Consider the following 16,297-nt stretch of genomic DNA (forward strand, 5'->3'; position numbering starts at 1 on the left):
AGGGATGCCGTATTGTAGCGGCGATGGCGGAGGCATGGCCGACATCGGAGACGGAGGCGGCTGGTGGTATAGAGGCTGGGGAGGTTGGGGTAGCTGCGGCGACTGCGGCTGCGGCTGCAGCGGATATGAGCCAGTCCACGGGATGGGCACACCCGCCGAAGCTAGTGTGCAAAAAAAGGGAGAAGGGTTAATTGAACCAACGCTGCTGCTTTCTTGCGGGCGAGGCTGAACGCGTACTGAGGGCGTTTTGCAGCGCCACGATCTGAGCTTGAAGCTGGCCGATGTAGGTGTTCACGTCCACACCAGGAGGCACCCTGGACGGAGCTATGGGGAATGGAGAGCGTCAGGTCGTGTCACAGTGCTTGGTTGGGGCTCTACTCGCTATTACGAGAAAGGAGGCGAGAACGCGACAAGACGGTACCTCCAAGCTAGACGAAACAGAACAGGTGGAGAGGGAACAGTGATGGAACACAGTGTACATGTGTGATGTACGTTGATGAAGTACGGACACGGATATATATAGGACATAGGAGGAGGGGCTCCGGTCAGAACGAACAAAAGAGATTAACAAAAAAACTAACACTTAGACCCAAACAACAAGCTCGAACGTATGTGGCGTCTGCCAACACTCACAAGCAACACAGTAGGAACGTGTAGATCTCGAAGTTATGTAAACAGCACGTTGGCGGAGGATGTCGTACCTCGGGATGTGTCGGCATCGGCGCATGTGCTTGCTGGTGCGGCCACCCACCGGACATGAGCGGGAGAGAAAGAGGTGTGGGGAACTTCATCTGCATCTTCTTTTCCTTCTGCTTTTTCGTGTCGGCGTACTTGACCACGAGAGGTTCGTTCGACCCCTGGTTGCGACAAGGCGACATTGAGACCATTTGACTCGATCAGATGAGCTGCGTGTGGGGGGCGTTGGAAGGTGGGATTGTTACCCGCACTACCACTTTGCCATTCAATGCTCTAATGGCCTTCTCCGCCTCCTCCCGGTTATCATACTTCACGAAGCCGCAGTTCACGTCAGCCGGGCCTGCGCGGTGCAAGTAGAAGGTGTGAGGAAGGTGAGAACATGTTGGCTGCACAAATAGACAGAGTATGTGGATACCCTTGAGAATGTTGAGCTTTTCGATGTTGCCATAGGGCGCGAAGATCTGGCGCAACAGCTCTTCCGTCACAGTGGTCGGCAACTTGCCAATGAACAACTTGTGCTCGGCTAGCGTGGAGAGAAGGGCGTTAGAAAGGTGTGCAAGCGGTTCGTTTTGCTTCTTCGAGCGGGCGTGGCAGTACCCATTTGCTGCAGCTCTTCGTCGGCGTACCGCACCTGGAGCGGAGCCGTGTGCTGCGCGTAGTACAAGCACACGGGGCGGAGCATTCTTAGAAGAAAGACCCGAGCAAGGCAAACAAGAAGCGGACAACGCACCGGAGGGATGGTGACTACGCTGTGGAGGGCGGAGATGGCTTTGTCCGCGGCCTCTTTCGTTGAGTACGAGACAAATCCACAACCTGCCGCGCAAGAACAGAGGTTATGACGTGTGTGCCATGGATGCAGAGCGGTGCAGCAGCCAGCGCTGTACCTTTGGAGATCTGGGTGAATCTGTCCCGCAGGATGTTCATATGCACGATTTCGCCATAAGGCGAAAAGAAGGACCGGATTGTGGCCTCCTGTACGTTCTTGGGCACCTGCCCAACGAAGAGCTTCCACGGCTTGGCGCATTCACCTTGCTGGTCGGGCATTGATGACGACGTAGAGGATGATGCACTATTATCCACAAACCAGAACGCGTGATCCTCGCCGCCTTGGTTGATATGCCCCGGTGCCGGGCTTGCCGTAGTGGTTGTTGTAGGCGTCTCCATCATGCCACTCTCCGGGGGAAAAAGATTCAAATATTCAAATGTAAAACAGGGTGAAATACAAAAAGAAATAGTAAAACACAAAGAAAATATGGAAAGGCGGGAAGAAAAGAAGAACGGGACGGACAGATCGAAAACGAACGCAGCGGACCCGGCGAATTAGTCAGTTGCCCGAGCAGTGAAGATGGAGTTCGTTGTCGTGGCTGGAACGTACGAGCACATCCTCTACGGATTCTACTGCCTCGAGAATGACAAAGCTGACACCAAGCAAAAGATGGTACGAACGCTCGCAGATTATCTACTCCTGCGACATGAATTTTTGAGCAATTGCGTTGATTTAACAAGATTTATGGCGATCTCTCACTGATCTGATTCGCCGTTCAGGAGCTCCGTCTTGACCCCATGTTCATCTACTCGTCGCACCTGAACGGCATAACGTGCCTCGCCAACCACAAGAACCTTCTGGCCTCTGGCAGCGCTGACGAAACTGTCAAGTACGTGCGCCTGCCCTTCTGCCCACCTCAATGCCGCGGCAGTGTCAGTGTCTGTGCACTCAACTTTGCTACTGGTCGTCGGTGCTTCTTTGTGGGTGGAAAATAGGATCTATGATTTGAAAAAGCGAGTGGAGGTGGGCACCCTCATCCAGCACAACGGTACCCTCTCTCTCGGCTCACGCCTCTCAAGCAGACGCTCGTGATCTGATTCCGCATCGGCTCTACAGGTGCCGTGAACGCCACCGAATTCTACGGCGTCCACATGCTGAGCGGAGGTCAGGATGGCACCATCTGCATTTGGGATGCCAAGCGCTGGGAGTGCCTTGTCACGCTCAAGGCCCACAAGTACCGAACCTCTACAGTCCCACCCGCCTCACAGCTGTACCACGTGCGGAGATGGCGGCGGACTCTTTCCTTACTCCAGTTGCTGTAATCTCCTCGTGCAGAGGCGGTGTGATTGATTTCTCGGTTCATCCGTCCGGCAAGGTCGCGCTGTCGATCGGCAAGGACAAGTCGATGAAGATGTGGGATCTCGTACTGGGCAAGTCTGCGTTCAAGAGTCGTCTCGTCCGAGGTGAGCTTCTTGCTCGACGCGCCAGGCCAATTCTACCATGCAAAACAAACTCACTCACCTACTCGCATGTGCAGCTCCTCAGATGGTGCGTTGGTCGCCGGGCGGAGATGTCTACTGCCTGGTCGATGAGACCAAGTTCACCATCTACACTGCGGATGACAACACCGTTACGCACACAATCGAGACCCCGAGGAAGATCGTCTCGCTGGCTTTCATCACGGTACATCGCCGGCGAGCTTCACCCACACAAAACCTGACCTGGGAGGACCCTCACCTATTACGATTTGTGTGCGGTACCGTATCAAAAACAGCCTAAGTTGGTGGCGCTCGGTTGCGAGGAGGGCTTCCTCCAGGTTTGGGACATCGTGACGGGCGAAATGACGCACAACCTCATCGGCCACAAGGTCCGAGTGCGAGGTCTCTCTGTCACCCACCTTCCCCTGGTGGAGGACGCCGTTGAGGGAAAGCAGGCCACAAGTGCGTTCGATTGATCACCTCTCTTTTCATTGACCGAACGAGCGATGTTCACTGACGAGCTCCATTGTCTCTTGCAGAGCTGCGCCACTTCCTCGTGTCCGGTTCCTCCGAGGGTGTCGTCAAGGTGTGGGAGGTGCCCTTGCCAGAGGAGGGCCAGTTGCAGCCGATCGTGCTCAAGCAGCCCAAGGCCGAGGTGAACGTCGACGCGCGTATCACTTCAGTCGCTTCCGCGCTCGTCTTTGAAGAGATCGTCGAGGAAACCGAGCAGTGCGCCCATTACCTTCGCTCGCCTCTTGCTGTGCACCTAACGTGCGCTCTAACACGACCACTACAAATCGCAGCAAGCAAATGGCCGGTGAGAAGAAGCCCAAGGCGAAGAAGGCCAAGCAGACGACCCGCGTCGTGGTGGAAGACGAATCTCAAGAGGGCCAGAAGAAGCGAAAGCGAGGAGCCAGCCCGGGTCCGGCCAAGAAGGGCAAGCCAGGAAACAGCCCGGCCAAGAAGGGCAAGCCGCAGGGCAAGAGGCCACGCAACGAGCAAGCCGAAAATGAGGTACGGCAGCACCACAGTGTCAATAACACCGGGACCCACACCAGTTCGTTTGTCTCATCGGGGTCAATCACTCAGGATGGCGCGGGTCAAGGGAAGACGTCGAGGTTCAGCAAGCGCATGGAAAAGGAGGAGAAGATGATCACTGCAGCGGTGTTTGGCAGCCCTGACGTCAAGCCCAAGAAGAACAAGCCATCGGACCAGGTTCATTTCTATCCCTTCTATCCATTCCACACCTGTCGTCGAGCCTGACGGTCCGACCCCCTCAATCCACTCAGGGCAAGCTGCCGCAGAAGGGAGGCCACGACAACCAGCACAACCAGCAGCTCAACAGCAGAGCCAGGAAGGCGCCCAAGGAAGGAAGCTTTTCTCCCAGAGGCGGTCGAGGTGGTGGCCGAGGCGGTGGTCGAGGCGGCAGCGCCAGGGGCGGAGGCAGGGGCGGCCGAGGTGGTGGCCGAGGCGGCAATGCCAGGGGCGGAGGCAGAGGCGGCCGAGGTGGCAGGCGGGGCGATGATGACTTCTAAAGGCCCGTGCAGTGGCGGCAATGGTGAACAGACCAGCACTGTACTCACATCACTGAGAAAATATTTTCTTTTATTTAGATAATAAATAAATATAAAATAATATTGGTTGAGGCTCACAGTGAGAAGAGGAGAGGGGGCGTGGATGAGGGCGTGGTGGCAGAGCGGTGTCGGACTTGAAGGAGGTGGCGGAAGAACTCGTTGTCCTCGAAGCATCCGCTCCCGACGACAGGGCTCACGCCGAGCTGCTCGACCTGCAGCCGCTCCTCCTCGACGGCTTCATCGCGGTAGCGTTTGAATCGCTCTTGGAGCTGCATCAGCTGCAGCGCACCAGAGGCGCACTTCATCACGCGGAAGCCCTCGTCACCGCACTTGTCGTTGAGCACCTGGTCCAGCAATCCGCTGCTGAGTCGTTGCAGGAGCTCCCCCACGTCCTCCGCGTCTTCATCTTCCTCGTCCTCGTCCTGCTTGGCTCGCTCGGCTTCCACGTCCTCGAGTACGTCCCAGAATTGGTTCCACATCCCTCGTTCCTCATCTTCGCGCTGCAGGTCGCCGTTTCGCTTCCTCTTCTCGTCATGCTGATCTCGCAGCCGTTGCACCTTCATCAATTGATCTGATTTCTCCTGGAGGGCGGCGCGCTGTTGGTGATCGAAGACGATTTTAGAACCCGAGAGATCTGACATCGTTGCCAGACGGCCCCCGAAGGGCGACAACGGCGGGTGCGCGTAGCGGGTAGGAGCTCTTGCCGCTCGACGCACGTTAATCGGAGATGAGGAAGTTGAAGAGAGGGAGAGAGGTGGAGATAGGATGGGAGATGTGGCGGATAGGGGAGGAGAGAAGGTGAGGAGGCTCTCTGCCGCCTGGATTATGGCCCGACCTTGCGACGTGTCCCTCCGCTGTATCATCACCGGCGACGTGTCCACCCGCCTCCTTCCCTCCGGCGACTTGATCGACGTCGCCAGTCCTCTGCTCTGCCTCCTCTCGTGGGATATCTCCACGCGCGGGCCATTCCTGCTTCGCTCTGTCTCCGTCGCCTCCGCCTCTGTGCGTGTCCTCGCCTTCTTTGCTCTCACCCACATGGCCATCTATCTACACCTCGTTGTGCAGCTGTTTGTTGTGTGAGGTTGTGGATGGCAGCAATGGCAGCACTCGGGCACGGGTGTATTGCTGTTGTTGCCGTGTGTTGGCTTTGTGTCGTCGCGTCCACAAGAAGCTGGTGAACGTTGCGGCAGAAGCAAACACTTGCCACCGGCGGTGGGCAGGGTGGCAGGAACGGGGAGGAGAAGCAAAGGAAATACGAGAGAGGGCGGCTCAAGGTCCTTTCGAGAGCCTTTTCCACAACCACCGTGCCAACACTGAGGGAACCATCACCACGATTAAGAAGTGAACCTCACCAACATGGGACAGTACCCTGACCACCGTGGGTTGGGCACCCAGGAGATACTCCGTTGGTTCCGATCCGTTGGTTGGGTTAGTCCCGACGAACGGAGTTGCATTTCACAGAAAAAACACTAAACGTTTTGGTCAAACTAGAAGTTGTTTCGAATGGCTTGCGAAGTTGGCGCCAAAACAGCAGGAAGAAAATTAATTCGAAACGCAAATCGGGATGTCAGGCGAAGACGACGATGGTTCTCTGCCGCACAGTCTAAGCGCTGCCATCACCAAGCTCGAAACGAAGTTAGGAAGGGGCAAATCAGATAGAGGAAAAATCTACGCACATCTGCTCGGATTCGAAGATGAAGAAGAGCAGGAGATGGTGCCAGGGAGGAGTACCGAAGACACATACACGAAAGCCCTAGTGAAACTGCATGCTGCCGTCTATGCACTACGAGACAAAGGGCACCGGCAGGCAGCCTCCGCGCTTGAGCTTCTCGTGCACAAGAAGTGGCTCACGTACATACCCCCTCCACTCTTCTCACAACTGGGTGACCTCCCGTAGCTGACGCTTGCCCTGTCTCTAGTTCTACGCATGTATCTTTGCCTGCCGCAGACGACGCTCCTTACTCCAAGGGCTCCACACTCCAAATCACTGACCACCACTCGATCCTGTTGCTGCTGCTTCTTCTATCGCGTAAACAAGCTGACGCAACCGAACCCGTGCTTGGCCGGTTCGCCCTCTCCGTTGCTCTACTTTGGCCCAAGTGCTGATCAGTGCTGACCTCTTGTGCTATTCCTAGCCTGGCAATTGAACTCTTGTCCGAGTTGAAGCCACCCCTCTCCAGCGAGTCCTCCCTGGAAGCTACGCTCTGCAGCCGGGAGTATGAAGGTGTCCGTGTGACGCTGCCCCCGCGTCTCTTCTCTACGCCCTCTCTCTACGATGTCGACGCCGAGGCCTCCGGCACTGTAGACCGAGGATGCAGCGCTGTACTTGAAGCAGACATAAGCTTCCTTTCAGGCCCGCCCGCTCTTGACAGCAACATCTTCGGCGACCTCCTTTGTACAAGCGAAGGTAAGTGCTCTCGCGCATGACAAGACCGGTCATGTCGCTTACCACTCAACTGAATAGGGAATGGAACCACGGGCCGTGGTGAAGAGAAGGCAGAACAGCAACCTTCTGCGTCGACGCTTCCGGACGACCCGTTTTCGTTGCTGCCGCCACTGCCAACGGACCCTTCGCTGACTCCTTCCATCTTTGACGACTTCCTCTCATTCGCTCTGCCGCCCTCCCACGTCTCGCCCAGCCATGACGAATCAGCGCCGCAGGCCGAAGAAACTGAACATCAGCCGCGCGTCTCGCAAGCAGAAGAAAGACCCTCACCACTGGCACCACAAGGTACGAGGGCTGTGCCCGCAGCTATGCCAGGCTACAGCTACTGCAGTCGCTGACAGTATATCATCTGCAGTTGGCGTTCAGCTGCGCTACGAGCCACAGATTCTCGTTGAAAAGGAAGTGGTGGAGTGCACGCTGCTCATGCTTCTCGGCGTGCAATCTTGGCTTTTCACGTGGGACGACGTCAAGGAGGTACCAGGGTCCAAACGCGAGGAAGTAAGGGCCTTCCAGATTACTCACTTGTGGTTTGGTTGCAAACCAACCGGGCGCAGGCGTACCGAATCGTGCCCCCCTGCGTTCGCCTTGCTACCATGGAGGAGGCCAGCCTGACGTCGGTCCTCCACACCCTGGCGCACTTGGGCACAATCCTGCAGCGACTTCACGGGTTCGCGGTGCGGCTGGTCGACGGCGAGGGCATCGCCGACGGCAAACTGGTACGTGCACTCAATCCTCCACACATTGGGGGGGGGGCTACACGATGTGTAGAGGTATTTTCTTTATGACACCCGGAAGGTGAGGTTGATCCGAGGACCCTTCACCTCTGGCTCCTTGGGGACGCCGTGCCGCCAGAACTCCTGGGTGGTGCCGTCCATTACGATGAGACTGCCCGGAGTGAGGGCGTACCGCCTCTGCAGCCTCTTCTTGCGGCTGTGGCGCAGGACGAAGGTCCGGGTTTCCCCCAGAGACAGCGAGGCCACAATGTTCTTGGGTCCGTACGTCTCGTTCACGCCGCGGGCCTCGTCATCGATGTGAAAGCCGATCGAGTCCTCGCCGTCGCGGTAGAGGTTGATGAGCACGTAGTCGAAGGTGCACCGTTTTCCCAGTGCGGCCTCGATCGCGCTCTTCACCTTGAGCACTGGCTCCGTCCACACCGTGGGGGGCGACTTCTGGTACAGGGTGGACACCTTCTTGTTCTCGGTGGACATCCAGCCCTACGCCACAACCACAAACTAAATTAGAAAAATTGCATTTAAGAAGTTGAGCGGAGGTTGGGCGGTGGCGCACCTGCAAGCGGGGCAGCCGGGCCTTGGAGCCGTCGGGGAGGGTCATTTCGCTTTGCTCCCACGCTACGGCGGCCACGATGTGCTCGAAGAGCGCGGTGGCCTCGTCGGCGCTCAGGAAGGACGGGCAGAAGTGTATGATCACGCCCTGGTCCAGGTCTTCTGTGACCAGCTGATTGCCGGGCGGGGTGGGAGAAGTGGTCGAGCCTTCCATCTGTTCGTGGTTGTCGGTCGGTTGTTTCTTTTGTTTCTTTTGTTCGCTGTGACCTTTTATCGCTCTTTTGCGATTGGTTCTGCGTTTATTCGCGACCGGTTTTCGCTGTTTTGCTTGTCTCGCATTTTTTTCGCTGTACTTGTACGGTGTTGGGAGTGTTCCTTTTCAGGCCAATCTAATCAACTTGCGCAACAGGTGTGGCAGGCAGTCGGTCGCGGCGTGCAGGATCAAGTGCGCCGATGGCGAGAAAGAGTCCTCGCTCTGGGATACTTGCCATCACCGCTTTTCGCGACGCAGGACGACGTGGCGGAGCTTCTCCACAGGCTTCAGGAAGCCAATACGGCCTTCAGCACGGACATCAAGCACCATCCCTGCCTCTTTGACCTTCTGCCAACCGCGACAGTGGACGCGGTTGAAGAACCAAGGGACGACCATACGAATGCAAAGAAACGCCGACACATCTCGGATGACCTACGACTGCTTCACGTGGAGCAATGCACAAGGCACATCCAAGGTACAAGTGCATGAAGCTGTGGCCGTAGATTTCGGGTTTTTTTAACTTTTGTTAACTTTCTGCTCGGTCAGATTGCGCAAGCTTTGTGATGGAAGCGCTTGCGAGAATTTCTTCTACAGGCAACGCTCGAGAGGTACTCCACCAACTCTGTCACTTGCTTGCATCTCGGGCGAAAAAGAGCACCGGTCTGACGACCCTTCGTCCTTTCTTTGATCTAGGGCAAATGGGGAGAAAGGATGCCCTGCGGGGGTCTTGAGTGCATCTCCTATCTCTACAACTTGGCCGCTGATACGCTGATGGTGTGTGCCCACCCACTCCCTGTTTCGCACCTCGGTGCCGGTTCCTGACCACTTCTCACTTGACTTCTTTTTAGTGGGACTCGGAGCCGCAGGGCAGAGGCGACATAATTTTGTACCTGTTTTCGTGTAGTTGGCGTCCGTATGCCGTCTTCCTCGAGCGGCTTCTTGGCGAGGGCGTCTCACCGACAATCGACCCGTTTCGCGATTTCTACCACGTCATTCCCTCCCAGGTGGGGCACACTTCCACACGTGCGATCTCAGTGATTGAGTGCTCACTCCTGTACGCTCACAGGACAGGGAAGGCGAGTGGGAAGACATCATAATCGAAACGCCGCGCCACCTGGCACACGTCAAGCGAGATCTCTGTGCCATCGCCTTTGGCCTGTACATCCTGAGCCGCGAGAAGACCGCGGACGCCAAGGTCTTCGTAGCGTCGGTCGACAGCCGGCCAACGAGCCTCTGCTACCCTTCCCTCCACGGCTTTACCCAAGACCGGTACGACCTTTGTCTTGCTAGCACCATCGATCAAGCAAGCTGTGCTGTTCAGTGACTCAGCTTTCGCGCGTGGTTACAGAGGCGCGAACGCAAATGCAGAAATGGCGAGCAATTGGGCCGATATCTTCGTGGTGAAGTCACCCTCACAGCTGGGAGGCTCCGTGTACGAGGAGGAAACGGGGAAGAAGAGGGTCAGCCGCGATGGTGTCGACAGCCAGCTGCCGGATGAGCAATTGCTCGCTCGAGCAGCCACCATGAGCGAAGGCTGGATGTTCTTGGACGCCATCACCCAGGATAGCATTGCATCAACAGTCACCGAACGGTACGCTGTGCTGCGGCCGCGTTTCTTGCCCTTGCCGACAGTCGATGAAGAGACTCGCTCACGTAGTTGGGTCAACAGATACGAACGAGTCAGTGTCTCCCTGCGCCACTACGTGATTGACCAGAGCGGCGTGTTGGATGAACTGCGCTTCCTGCACTCGACCTGCCTTCTAGCTTCGCCGCTCTCTCTTCCCCTCGCGCAAGCGCTGCACGGGCTGGTCGTCAATCCGCCATTGGTACCTTTTGGCTACCACCCTTTGCTCTGTTAACAGCGGCCGCGGATCAGCTGACCCTTGCGTCCGCGTATGTCGAAGGCGTGGGGCGTGGCACAGCGGCGTAAGATTAACGGCATGCTGCGAGACACGCTGTCGCTTCACATGGGCGGCCACTGCCACCACGACGAACAGGAGGAGACCCTGCAGCGCGGCGCCAGCCATGGTGTCGATGTGGCGATCGCTCGTGGTTGCGATGCCTGCTATGCTCAGAAGCTCTCGTTCGGCTTTGGCATCGCCGAGCCTGGAGACCAGGCTGCCGGAACTCCCCAAGGTGCGTAAGTTGCAACTTGTTTGAGCAGCTTCATGAGAGGCGGTGCGCTGACTCTCTCTCTTTGTTTGTTTGGCTGTCCTACGCAAAGGCCCCCTGAGTGTCTTGAACGAACTCGCGTGGGACTATCACTTGGTCTGGCCGGCGCATCTCGTGGTTGATCGCCACGCCATGCTCAAGATCAACAAGCTCTTTGGCTTCTTGATCAAAGTGCAGGTGCGGTCACGCACTACTTTTTGCTTTTTCTCGCTTGCGGCACTCAGTCCTCCTCTACGTGCTGGCACTAACGGCAGCGTTCATTCGGATTGCAGGTCGCGCAGCTCGCCCTCTCGACCAGTTGGGTTCTCTTGAAACGCACACGCAGTCACCGGCAGCTCAATCTGCCATGCGTCATCCTGTACGCTCGCCTTCTCATTGGGCTGATCAAAGAGCTTTTATGGTTTCCCCGAATGGCTTGTGCATTTACCTCATCAATCAACCTCGCCAATCGGTGGCACCAGGCAAGAGATGCGGCATGCACTGAGCGTGTTGGGCGAGGACACAAGCAGGCAGGTGCACCACGTCTACTGGCGCGACTTTGTTGCTGCTTTCGCCGAGGTGCGTGTGCCCGCGTACAGAATGGCGCGCCGTTTTGAGCCTCCGGCACATCTGAGATCACTGATTTCACCGCGTGCTCTTTCGCGTGAACTAGGCTAAAGACGTGCAAGCCATGCAGGAGTGTCTGCACCAACGCTTCCTCGACCCCGCCCTGTCGTAGTACGTCGCCTGCTCTCTGGGGTTTGTGCGAGCACGTACTCATCTCATGAGAACGTTCCTATCTGTAACTGACCGTACCCTCTGAACGTGTTGTGTTCGTGGCATCACAGCTGCTTCCTCAACCGGGAAAGCGCCGGGCTGTTGAACCTGGTGGAAAAGCTGCTTTCCTACGCCCTTGTCATGCAACGCTACGCGGAGAAGCTCGCGGTGCGACTTTCGACGGCGCCGCGGCCTCGATCTTATCCCGATTTGAAGGGAAAAGCCGCAGGCTCCAGCGCGAGCGGGCCAACCGACGGCGGCCAAGATCATGCCGCTGGAACATCGGCCGATGCGCTGCAACTTACCGAGAGCGAAGCGAGGGAATTCGACGCGTTGCGATCGAGCTTCGGTCAGCACGTCGCGGCCTTCCTCGACCTGATGGCCCAGCTCTCGTCGTCATCGTCCTCGTCATCGCACACAGTGGGCTTCTCCCTCGCCCAGAGCAACTTCAACCACTTCTACCGCGGCCTCGACCCCGGCGGCAGCGGACCTCTCGCCAGTCGTGAGCACACCGACGACGCACGACCTCGGAGTTCCACCGCGACAAGTTGGGCGCCAAGCTACGTCTCCTTGAGCGGTTCAGCATGGTGACGGCCGCTCGATCCGCGCGGAGGTGAGCAGGTGGCGATTGGGCCAATGACGTCGATCGCCATCACCTTTCCCACGAATTTCATGGGCGCTCGCTCGCGGTTGGACAACGCCTTTCACCGTTGCATGTGTTGATTTCTTTATGTCGACAATTCATGGACACGCGGGGCACACAAACAAGGAGAGAACACCACTGCGCACGCGGCGTTTTTTGATTGTTGTTCTTTCTCTGTTGCCTACTCAGCAACTGGCTGTGTTCGTGTGTGTTCTCCCTGGCGTACACGAGGTACTCAACACACACCTCGGCCCGCTTGCTCCTCCTGGGGCCGTGTGCGGCACACCGGAGTAATGTTTGTGTGGGGCCGACATTATAATTTTTTGCACGTGAACGGCTTTAGTGTTAAACGAGAAGCAGAGAAGCAAGAAACACGCCAGACAAGAGCGGCAGCGCAAGGATACTGATAGCGCTTCTCGTCTTTAGGTGCGTCTGCTGCGAGAGTTTGACAAGACACGCCGAGAGAACTAACACTTCGGCTACGCGACCAGTGACGATCAACGATGGACGCCGCCGAGGGTCCAACGTCTCCCGTTCTCGGCGCGACGTCGTCGCCAAAGGTGACCAACAAGAAGCCGAAGCAGTGGCGCTGGGCCGAGAACGATTTCCCCAACCGCGACATCGACTACGAAGTGAAGATACACAAGGACGAGGCACTGCCCCTCATCGAAAACTGGTAACTTGGCCTCCTCCCCCTCTTCGCTTTCACTTCGTTCTTTGCCCCGCCGGAGCCAAACCCCGCCCCTTGCCGCGGCGGAACTGCTTCCATCCTGCGCGACAACACTGTTCGCCTCATGGCCGCACGTCACCCACAGATTTGGGCTCTCCCAACAGCAAAATTATTATCTCTGGGAGACTATGTGGCCTTCTGCCGTTTCGACCATCAGCATCGATAGATCACCACAAAACTCAACTCACCTCGCCGTTCTCACCTCACCTCACTGCTGATCTGGTGTTTGTGTGTTGGCACACGCAGGCTGAAGGACAACTATGAGAGACGGACGGGCGTGTGCACGGCCAAGCGGGGCCTCTACGCTGACTACCTCTCGTTTTGCAGGGACAACTGTAAGCCCCGCCCATCATCTCCTTCTGCCATTGATGTCTACACGTCAATTGCGTGCTCTCCAACCTCACCGCGGCGGCGTCACCACAACCACAACCACAACAACGACACCAACGACACAGGCGTGGAAACGAGCAACAACTCGGCGTTCGGCAAGGTGTTCAAGAAGGTCTTCCCTGGTGTGGAGACACGCAGGTTGGGCAAGAGGAGCAGCAACATGACCTTCTACCACGACTTTGCCCGGAAAGGTACCCGAAAATCGGCCGAGGCGTCACCATCTTACATCTTTGTTGTGCAACATGCCGATCTTCCGCGTATGTGGCACCGTTGCGTGTGTTCGACAGAAAAAGATGAAAAAACACAGTTACCCCCAAATTCCGATGCAAATTACAACATTCTATAATATATCTATATATAGTAATATTTAAATCCATAAATAAAATCTATCCAACCATTTACAACAAAAATTGCATTTATTTACGGTTGAAAATGAATATGCAGGAACTACGGCAGCGGGACCATCAACGATGGCCGCGGTGTCGGACGCGGTGACGCCGCTGCGACGGCCCAAGCGAAGCCTGAAGAAGCGGAAGGAGCGGCCGATGAAGGGCAGCCTGCACGACCACGGCGACGACCCCGAGGGCGAATACGATCGCGAGACCGAGCCGCCGCGACCGAAGGAGCCGCGCCACGCCTTCGCGCCCAAGCACGCTCCACCACCACGGCTACGCGGAGGCGCCGGCCCAATCGATAACGGCGGCAGTGGAGAGGTCAAGCTCGAGAACGGAGCCAGCAACGGGCGCCCGCCGCACATCTGGGAGGACGGAGAGCTGCGCCTGCAGCCGGCGCAGACGCAGAAGCTGGCGGTGCTGATGAACTACTCCGACACCTATTGGCGGTTCGTATGAGGCGTTGTGTTGGTCGCCAGTGTTTGCCGTGACTCACGAGGACCACTGCACGCACACATACAACCGCACACGCGCAGGGAGGTGTGGGCGCTTTCGGCTCTCAATCCGGCGTGCCTGGAGAGCAAGACCGTGACGGCCCTGTTCTTCACCCCACCGGGCTCGGAGCCAGACGTCGATCCCGTGCTGGCGTTGAGCACCTACCACGCTCTTTCTGTCGGTACGCACACGTGGCACGACACGCACCACCGCACACGCACACGACACACGACACACATCGCGCCTCACACGCAACGCGGGCGTATAGGCGCATTTTTGGTCGGGGACCTCGAGGCGGCGGAAGAGCTCTTTGAGCAAACGAGACACCAGCTCGGCGGGGTGTTCGACACCACCCACTATGACGTGGCCAACGCCCTGTGCGGCATCGCATTCTGGTAATCACCCCCGCCATCTTCTCTCTTTTCGACCTTTACACTCACGCGTGCACGTGTGTGTGTGTGTGTGTGTGTCGTGTGTGTCGTGTGTTTTGACCACAGGCACCGGTTTGCGTGCACCAACCGAAAACAGCTCGATGAGCGAACGATCTACTACCTCAACCAGTGCCTCCAGATATGCCGCAACCTGCGGGACACGAACAGCGATATCTACCTGACGGCGATGAGGTGCGTTTTTCGCATTCTTCCATGGGGTGGAATTGTGTGACCTCTGACCTCTCTGACATTCTTTCGACGTTGTTGTGTGGGTGGGCGCCTGCAGGGAGTGGGGCTACTTTGTGGGGTACTCGGAGGAGTGGCTCAAGGTGATCGACGAGGCCGAGCGAAGTAAGCTCGTCGATGGCTACACACCGGCCTACACGCGACACTGGGCAATCGACCCCAAGTATGCCTTCCACACGACACACACGCACGCACACATGGCACACGCACACGCACGCACTAACGCTGGCCGTGTGCAGGTACATACTCATACACACGAACCAGAAGGGGCTCTTCAACAGCGTGTGCCGGGAGGTGGAGAGTTTTTACCGGTTGCTGCTGCGCTATGAGAGGGAGGCTCGGAGAGGAGCGACGACGGGGCAGCAGGACGGGGCGACGGTAGCGGCCGGCTGCTCGGGGAACGACGTTCCCCTCGAGAACGGTGGGCGGCGCGGCGTGAAGGCCGAGGCGAAGTGGCCAAGCGAGCGACCACCACCGACAACGGCGGCGGCCGACGACGACCTCCTGCGATCGTGGCGACACGAGCTGTACATACAAAAGAGCGTGGTGGACGACTTCACCAGGAAGATCCTGCAGGGCGAGATGCGGTTCCTGCCGCTGGCCACCTCCATCATCATTCACATGACACTCATGCTCCACGTCCGATATTTCGCCGCCGTTGGTAAGCCATTCTCCCCGTGTGCGGTGTGTGCGGTGTGTGAGTGTGCGGTGGTGTGTGCGCGACTCGTGCGGTGGTGCGTGTGCTGGACTGCGTTCCTAACGGACAACAATAGGGCAAGTGGAGATGGGCCGACAGGCGGCAGCGATGCTGGTCAAGCTGTTGATCTCGCTGCCCAAGGCCTTCAAGGCAGTTTTGATGTCGCGGATGGAGGGAGAGATGAAAGGTACGCATGTCCTCCTCCACCGCGGCGAGAGACATTGCCAGCGCCACACACACCACACACACACCACACAACACGGCACGCACGCACGCACGCAACTGACACGTTGATCGACGCGCAGAGTTTATGGCAATGCTGGAGACGCGATGGCTGAGCTGTTTGACGCGACTACTTTCAGAGTTCAAGGCACGATTCGTGCAGCTGGCCAGCCTCAAGGACGGCTGCGCGGCTCAGCTCGCGCAGCGAAAACGGAGCGCCGCGGACGACGCCAACGCCGACGAGCCACCGCCCGAGTACTCGACCGGCCAGGAACTCGAGCCCACCGGGCGCGAGAAGGAGGAGCTCCTCCGCTACTTCCTGGCCGGCCCCGTCGCGGGCGAGCGATCCAGCCACGAAGCGATTGCTCACTCGCGCGTGGGGGAGCGGAAGTGGAGCGACGGAAATGAGTGAAGGGCGAACGAGAGAAAAGAGAACAGGACGAACAAATAGAGAAGAGAGAAGAGAAGACAGATCTGAGACGAGAGAGACAGAAAAACAAAGATGGATACATTTTTGATGTGCCTTTATTCCCGTCGTGCCAACCAGATCTTTTTTTGGCTCATTTATTCTTTATGGTTAATCCAATATAATTTGTTATTGTTATTTTAAAGCACCCCAGCAGTGTA

General features: G+C 57.3%; 6 protein-coding genes and 1 pseudogene across 6 annotated transcripts; 4 read left to right on the top strand and 3 right to left on the bottom strand.

Moving 5' to 3' along the window:
- Positions 1-187: 187 nt before the first annotated feature.
- On the bottom strand, positions 188-1,740 carry ACA1_230430 (RNA recognition motif domain containing protein; the record flags this gene model as incomplete). Its single annotated transcript, XM_004346553.1, has 7 exons — positions 188-314; positions 787-857; positions 948-1,036; positions 1,112-1,219; positions 1,294-1,345; positions 1,427-1,509; positions 1,581-1,740. The coding sequence occupies 7 exons, from the start codon at positions 1,738-1,740 to the stop codon at positions 188-190; spliced, it is 690 nt and encodes a 229-aa protein (XP_004346603.1).
- Positions 1,741-2,041: 301 nt separating this feature from the next.
- On the top strand, positions 2,042-4,475 carry ACA1_230440 (p21activated protein kinase-interacting protein 1, putative; the record flags this gene model as incomplete). Its single annotated transcript, XM_004346554.1, has 11 exons — positions 2,042-2,134; positions 2,242-2,351; positions 2,458-2,510; positions 2,579-2,696; positions 2,798-2,925; positions 3,000-3,145; positions 3,237-3,402; positions 3,480-3,711; positions 3,744-3,954; positions 4,030-4,155; positions 4,230-4,475. The coding sequence occupies 11 exons, from the start codon at positions 2,042-2,044 to the stop codon at positions 4,473-4,475; spliced, it is 1,629 nt and encodes a 542-aa protein (XP_004346604.1).
- A 113-nt stretch (positions 4,476-4,588) lies between these two features.
- ACA1_230450 (uncharacterized protein) lies at positions 4,589-5,557 on the bottom strand (the record flags this gene model as incomplete). Its single annotated transcript, XM_004346555.1, has 2 exons — positions 4,589-4,858; positions 4,904-5,557. 2 exons carry the CDS (start codon positions 5,555-5,557, stop codon positions 4,589-4,591), a joined length of 924 nt encoding a protein of 307 aa, XP_004346605.1.
- Positions 5,558-7,739: 2,182 nt separating this feature from the next.
- On the bottom strand, positions 7,740-8,457 carry ACA1_230460 (2OGFe(II) oxygenase; the record flags this gene model as incomplete). Its single annotated transcript, XM_004346556.1, has 2 exons — positions 7,740-8,174; positions 8,248-8,457. The coding sequence occupies 2 exons, from the start codon at positions 8,455-8,457 to the stop codon at positions 7,740-7,742; spliced, it is 645 nt and encodes a 214-aa protein (XP_004346606.1).
- Positions 8,458-9,207: 750 nt separating this feature from the next.
- On the top strand, positions 9,208-10,916 carry ACA1_230470 (uncharacterized protein; the record flags this gene model as incomplete). The annotated part of the gene is made up of 8 exons (XM_004346557.1): positions 9,208-9,270; positions 9,345-9,500; positions 9,563-9,765; positions 9,845-10,087; positions 10,166-10,322; positions 10,401-10,632; positions 10,721-10,845; positions 10,893-10,916. The coding sequence occupies 8 exons, from the start codon at positions 9,208-9,210 to the stop codon at positions 10,914-10,916; spliced, it is 1,203 nt and encodes a 400-aa protein (XP_004346607.1).
- Positions 10,917-11,136: 220 nt separating this feature from the next.
- Positions 11,137-12,041, top strand: ACA1_230480 (annotated as a pseudogene).
- Positions 12,042-12,570: 529 nt separating this feature from the next.
- ACA1_230490 (RFX DNAbinding domain containing protein) lies at positions 12,571-16,082 on the top strand (the record flags this gene model as incomplete). Its single annotated transcript, XM_004346558.1, has 11 exons — positions 12,571-12,743; positions 13,044-13,132; positions 13,253-13,378; positions 13,632-14,028; positions 14,116-14,255; positions 14,343-14,469; positions 14,572-14,697; positions 14,792-14,914; positions 14,991-15,412; positions 15,525-15,635; positions 15,754-16,082. The coding sequence occupies 11 exons, from the start codon at positions 12,571-12,573 to the stop codon at positions 16,080-16,082; spliced, it is 2,163 nt and encodes a 720-aa protein (XP_004346608.1).
- Between the last annotated feature and the right edge of the window lie 215 nt (positions 16,083-16,297).

Source organism: Acanthamoeba castellanii (assembly GCF_000313135.1).
Source record: "Acanthamoeba castellanii str. Neff unplaced genomic scaffold scf7180000084761, whole genome shotgun sequence".
NCBI lineage: Eukaryota > Discosea > Longamoebia > Acanthamoebidae > Acanthamoeba > Acanthamoeba castellanii.